This window comes from Candida theae (assembly GCF_024610275.1).
Source record: "Candida theae strain CBS 12239 chromosome Unknown scaffold81, whole genome shotgun sequence".
In the NCBI taxonomy this organism is placed as follows: Eukaryota; Fungi; Ascomycota; class Pichiomycetes; order Serinales; family Debaryomycetaceae; genus Lodderomyces; species Lodderomyces theae.
The window spans coordinates 22,065-28,595 of NW_026261460.1; the positions used below are offsets into that span (position 1 = coordinate 22,065).

The following is a 6,531-nucleotide window of genomic DNA, read 5'->3' on the forward strand; positions in this document are numbered from 1 at the left end:
TCACGTCCACAAACAAACAGAACAATTGATAAAGGGTTACAAAATTTTAGTGCAAACCTTTTGGCTCATTCAAATTAGGTGGATACTGTGGGGTGAACTAAGTTATTATTGAACCTGCAGGAGGGACGATAGGAGTGCCAGTTATATATAGAGACAGCCAGGGGTGCATCTCCTTTCATCGTAGGTGATGTCATCCACATACACAAGACAAAGATCTTCATCCATGAACTCTGTCAACTCCAACCATTCATCTTATTCGACACCACAGCCAGTTCCAATCAACATACTTCTGCCCCATTCTTTAACAGCCCAAACAGCGACAAATCTGCTGCCATATAATGCATTACCGCCTTTGAACACACAACAACAGCCACACCAGTGCTTGAGACATAGCGCATCTCCTGGGCTAGCCTCATCATCGGCGTCACCATCGACAACATCCAACAATAACGACAACAGCAATGAGTTTGGATTATCACAAGCACAACCATCAGCTAGGCAACATTCGATATCGACAAATACTCATGCAAACTCCATATCACCCACTTCGATCTCCGGTACTGGATCGTCTACACAGGTGGGGCCGGTCGGGGCAACAACTGCAACAACGGTACCTAGCAACAGCAAAAATGATCTCACTTCAACTCCTACCCTATCCTCGGCAAATATCAATACAATTCAGAATGTTGCACCCACGCCTAACTCGGCAAGAAGTATGTCAATAGTGAGTCTCGAACGAAGTGCCCGTAATTCAATTGTTTCGGTTGATGAAAACCTTCGATATCACACTCGAAACGATAGCTCTGCAAGTTTGGCGTCAATCGGACATGTGAATCAAAACACTTTCACAATGACACCAGCAGGCAATCCCTCTAGTGGAGGGCTACACAGACATACAGATCATGGGTTTGATCAAGGCAATAGTGTGTCAAAAATGAGACTTGGCCATGACAATAGGAGTAGTAGCGGTGATGGTGTTACTGGTAATAATCAAGGATCTGGTTGTTCGGGGTCAGCTATTTTGACCGATGAGGAGTCAGAATACGACACAAGGATGACAAACAGTAGGACTCCTCAATCAAGTGATGGTTTGAAGACAATTCCGTCGACGCCCGTGCTCGGAGCTACAGCAACAAATGGCTCGTTCCCACTGGGACCGACATCTAGAGGCATGGCAAAACCAATGCATCGACCAAAGAGGCGTAGCTTCAAAGACGAAACATCGGTGCAACATTTGAAAAACGATTTTAGATTCAAGTTTCATGAAACGTACTCTGCAGGAACTGCGGCGGTATCACCACCCACAATACCAACGACACCCGTATCGTACCACAATTCAAACGCGCATATCCATAGTTTGACAGCAAGTCCTACATCAGAAAGTTTGATTTACGGAGGGAAACATTTGCATATGGAGTCGCCGTTAGATGACAGTCACATTGCATTCACCAGCCCGGCTTTGAATCACGATACGATGAGCAAAAACTTGGAAAGTCCAGAGATGAAGAGCATTTCTTCCACCTCCATTTCCCCAATGCAATCTCTGGGTCCAGTCAAGAAGTTGAAATCTACAAGCTTGATCCAACAGTCACTTTATTTGAAAAAGAAGTTGGCATTTTCCAAAGATTTACAAATTGAATTCAATAATGCATCCGATTTAACCAACACAAGCGAGTCTGGCTGTTGTGGCTCTAAAGGAGCATTACATTCACATTTGATTACAATGTCCCCGCCGTTGAGTGCCGCTTTATCGGAAGCCAAGTTTTTTGCCCATCTACCTCCGTCTTCGAATGTGATGGCACCATCAAGAAGAAGGTTATCGTCGTCGCTCAATGAGACTGAAAGAGCTAAAAACTTACCCACGAGTGCGGGCGCAAGTGGGGACATGAGGGTAAACGAGGCGGCTGATTTGGATGTAGGATCCAGCACGAGTTCTCTTTCAAAGCTGGACTTCATGGTGTCTCTGAATGACCATGACTCACCCAAGACACTTTCTTCTGCCCCTATGACGCCATTGCGAGCTATGCAATCGGTCAAGGAACAGAATGATTTGATCACAAAGTTGAACCAGAAGTGGAACAAATCAATGATTAATAATGCAAGTAACACAACTATCGAGGGCCATTCAGGTGATGGAAATGGTGGCAACAACAATTCTGAGGAGAACAACAAGGTGGACCAAGCTGTAGGAGCTATTGCCAACGCCAGTACTGGCCCTGAGTTGAATACACACGGGCTGCCAGATTTGAATTCGGGCAATAGCTCTAGTGTGTTGCATTTGGCACGCAATCTGAGAAAGCGATCACGACGCGATTCATTTGAGGTTGATGACGATGAGGACGACGGTTTTGACGATTACAATTACGACCATTTACGATAAAATATCTTCAAAGTAGACACTACATATGAAACGTTATTTTCCTCTTTTGTTGCGATTTTCGTATTAAAAGTGATGTACAGATATATATATATATATATATATATGTTCAATTCGAGACATATAAGCAAATATCTACCTTTAATATTCACGATTACTAGCAAGACACTCGAGCACTTCCGTCCTAAAATACGACATCATCATCTTTGTCCAATGGTGACAATTCGTGGAAAAACGGCAATTCAAGAATTTCCTTTGCAGTCAATCGTTTAGTGGGATCCAATTTGAAACACGAGTATAACAACTCCATCAAATACTTGTGATCCTTATAATCTTCCATTTCTTTTCTAAACTCATCAACCATGATATTCCGTTCATCTTGTGACATGTTGGGGTCTTCAACAAAAGTGGGTCTCACGAATTTATCTCCAGTTGAGTTGAACAAGTTCAAAGTCTCGTAAAGGACACTATCCTCAGGAACACTATCGTTATCAACTTCGGTTTTCAAAAAGTCGTACAATATCTTGATTAGATTACCATTAGACTTGTGCAATTGACCAATGGAGATCTCCAACCCACATCCATGCAACTCTGCACATTTGACCAACTTATCGTAACCAAATATCCATGCCAACTCTAAAATGGCATCGGTATCATCCGGTGAATTGAAAAGGGGGAATTTGCGTGTTAATAATGAAAATCCAATGATTCCCGCTGACCAAACGTCAATTTGAGTAGTTTGATTTGTGCATTTGAATAAAACTTCCGGGGCTCTAAACCCCCTTGTTCCTGCTCGATTAGCCCTTCTGGGTGGTCGATTGTCAGATTTAGGATATGCACCTTTGACATACATTCTCTTGGATAATGACTTGTTGGTGGGGACAAGAGTTTCCCTTGACAAACAAGGACAACCACTAGATGAGGTGGATGAATTGGAGCTGGATGATAAAGAGTGGTGGTAAGTGGTTACTTGTTTCTCAGCTAATCCAAAGTCAACCAATACACCACGTCCTTTGAATGGATCGTACAAGAAATTAGTGGGTTTCAAGTCACGATGAATTATGCCTTTGCTATGAACATATTCCAAAGCTTGGAAAAGTTCCCACAAGTACTTCTTGATTCCCTTTACAGGCAAGTCACGAAAAAAATCACGAAAATCATAATGATGGTAGTAAGGCAAAATAGCCAAGATTTGATCTTGATGGCGCAAGACATCCAATAATGGTGCAACTCTGGAGTTACCGGTGAGCATATAGAGTAGATTCAACTCATTGAATATTCTATTGGGGGAAGATGTGACGTAAATTTGTTTCAACGCAACAATGGGGTTCTTCTTTTTCTTCTTTTGGATCATTACCTGCATTGAGGAATTGTCTCCTGAAGCAGTCTTTTGTTTCTTCAATGGAGGCGATTTCCAAACATCACTATTGAGCTTAATTTTCCCATTGATTGCTTCTGCCTTGTACACGGTGGAAAATGTTCCTTCACCGATTTTGTCAATTAATCTATAATCAGTGGCCAATACGGGAAAGTGCTGTTCAAGCTTATGCATATCCTCAAGAACTTCGAGCGACACCTCGTCCTCGTCCTCGTCCCCGTTTTCGTTCATTTCGTGTTGATACTCCGCCACGTTGGTCTTTTCTTTGAAAGGGGCGGGTGGTCGCAGTGGTTGCGATGTAGACACGGCATGGTGTTGCTGATGTTGATGCTGATGTTGATGCTGATGTTGTTGTGGGTGGTGTGCATGTGCATGTGAATGTGAATGTGAATGTGAGTGTTGACCGGGCAATGAGCCTAGATGAAATTGCGATTGCGATGTATGAGCTTCTTGAGATCTGACTCCAGATGAGTTTAACAAATTTTGATTTTTGAGAAAAGACTTGTTATGATGCAGAAAATTGTGTTTCCCCTTTTGACTGACAATTTTCGAAGTGGAGTTGTGTTGCTGTTGTGACTTATCCTTAAAGGGGTCATCAGAATCTTCATTGGGGCTGGTATGCTTTGATCCAACAGTGGATACCAGAAAGGTATGTGCTCTGTTTGCGGAAATAGTCACCAGTTGCTGACGAACTGCTTTGGTAGTGGTAGTAGCAGCTGTTGCAGTGGTAGCAAACGAAGAGGAGGACGCGTCCGAATGTTGTTGTGAGTTTAAAAGCGTTGTTGGATTGTGTTGGAGTATAGATTCCGCTAGAATATCCAGTGACATGCCTTGAGTTGTTTATGTACAAGTAAAAGTAATGGTGGTGAAACAGTTGTGGTTCGTTGAAATACCACTGGGATCTTAATATAAAGCAGCCGTCTGTTGTGTCTTTTGCTATTATACGTTTACAATTTTGAAACCATAGAGAGAGAAAAAGAGAGAGAAAGAGAGAGAGAGAGTTTGTGTGTTTGTGTGCTTGTGTGTTTGTGTGTTTGTGTGTCGTGGAATGTAATGCATTGTCGCAAGATTACTATTTTGACGACACTGCTTTGAAAATTTTTCTCATTGCTGGAAACCTTCGTTTATTCCATCTTTAGTCTCCAACGTTGATCTGAGGTGAAACATGAGTTGGACAGGGTTCACCAATTGCTGTAAAATGAGACAGTTTTCCACTTCTAGTCTGGTGATGAGGAGGATCAGCAGGAAGGAATTGATGGACAAGACAAAGCTACTCAAAGAGTTTCGACAATTTCTTGGTCCTAAAAGTATAACTGGTGAATATCATAAAAACAAGTACTACTATCCACCGCAGAACAATAAACCAAACTATATTGTTAATGATGGAAAATCTGTGGTTGGCGAAAGTCCCAAGTTGGGTCAATCGAGAATGAGAAATCTTGACGAACCAGGAAGGGATCCTCATTTGCATCCGTTTCCTCACAACGTTTACACTAAAACAGCATACTTGATACCTGAACATTTGAAACTGCAAATCGTCGAAGATGAACAGGTCAACGGGTTACATCCACAAGAGATAGCCCATAAATATGGTATAAATTTACAAAGAGTAGAAGCTATATTAAAGCTCAGTGCAATTGAAAAGAATTTTCAACCAAAGGTATGTTAATACACAATACAGTACAACCCAAGACAAGACAAGAAAAGTCTACACCACAGACACAACACTGCTGATATTTTAACTTTTCGTTTCCTTCGATTCATGTATTATGATGATATTGCATTTTATTTATTCGATTAGTCTTTAAGACATAAACCACATGGTTATAAATTCAAGCCCTGAAAATACAAAACGGATCTGAAAAAGTTGTATCGTGGTGGAGCAGTACATGTGTGTGTTTGTGTGTGTTTGTGTGTCTTGAGAAGTTGGACGTCTTTACTAACACAAGCTATGTATTTAGGAAGAGATTGCCGAGGATTTGAAATCGTTTGCAGCCATTATGAAACGCATGTTCCCCTTGTTCAAAGGTGGCTATACTGCTGATAATTTAACGGAAATTCCAACCCCACACAAGACATTGACTGATAGATTTTTGACTATTGAAGAGAATGAACCTTTTGGACCAGTAGATGCAGCCAAGATACTACACCTCGAGCCAGCCTCAAACACTTTGAAGAAGTTGACTGAGTTTAATTTGGAAGAAGCACAGAAGCAGCAACAAGCAATTGAAGATAAAAAAATCGATGTTGTGTATGGTAAAAAGAGAAAGGATGAAAATAAACTCTTTAGATTTACAATGAAGAATGTTGGCGAGTTTGGTCATCGTTATGGTGCATCTAGAAGAGATAGGAAATTGGATAGAGCTATTGGATTTGATGCAGCCGGAAAGATGATTTATTTGCACCCAGATCAATGAGTTCAGGAGTTTAGCTTGTACATATTTATACACAAACAGAGAAGTGTATTAGCTGTGTTTAGTGACGAATTATTGAAGAATGTACCGTGTGGAAGTTGCATAGAAAGAGTTGTATTATAGAAGGCATGTTTGCTATGAAAATGTGGTACCTTCACTTTGATAGTCAGTAGTGAATGTGTAGTTATGTAAAAGCTTACAAGAAACACGTCTTCAGAAATGCAAAATAACGAAGAAACGACCGCCCCCCCCCCCCCCCCAAAAAAAAAAAAAAAAGAAAAACAGTTGGGTTCTACACTTCACCTTGGTTCTGACCCCAGTTTTTCAACTAACCAGTCTCGCCAATTTCACGCAATGACAAG

General features: G+C 41.3%; 3 protein-coding genes across 3 annotated transcripts; 2 read left to right on the forward strand and 1 right to left on the reverse strand. All coding sequences in view use genetic code 12, as the record gives it.

Moving 5' to 3' along the window:
- Positions 1-223: 223 nt before the first annotated feature.
- KGF57_004100 (uncharacterized protein) lies at positions 224-2,380 on the forward strand (the record flags this gene model as incomplete). The annotated part of the gene is made up of 1 exon (XM_051753588.1): positions 224-2,380. One exon carries the CDS (start codon positions 224-226, stop codon positions 2,378-2,380), a length of 2,157 nt encoding a protein of 718 aa, XP_051607416.1.
- Positions 2,381-2,561: 181 nt separating this feature from the next.
- CDC7 (serine/threonine protein kinase) lies at positions 2,562-4,583 on the reverse strand (the record flags this gene model as incomplete). Its single annotated transcript, XM_051753589.1, has 1 exon — positions 2,562-4,583. The coding sequence occupies one exon, from the start codon at positions 4,581-4,583 to the stop codon at positions 2,562-2,564; it is 2,022 nt and encodes a 673-aa protein (XP_051607417.1).
- A 337-nt stretch (positions 4,584-4,920) lies between these two features.
- On the forward strand, positions 4,921-6,172 carry KGF57_004102 (mitochondrial 37S ribosomal protein mS45; the record flags this gene model as incomplete). The annotated part of the gene is made up of 2 exons (XM_051753590.1): positions 4,921-5,415; positions 5,717-6,172. 2 exons carry the CDS (start codon positions 4,921-4,923, stop codon positions 6,170-6,172), a joined length of 951 nt encoding a protein of 316 aa, XP_051607418.1.
- Positions 6,173-6,531: the final 359 nt, after the last annotated feature.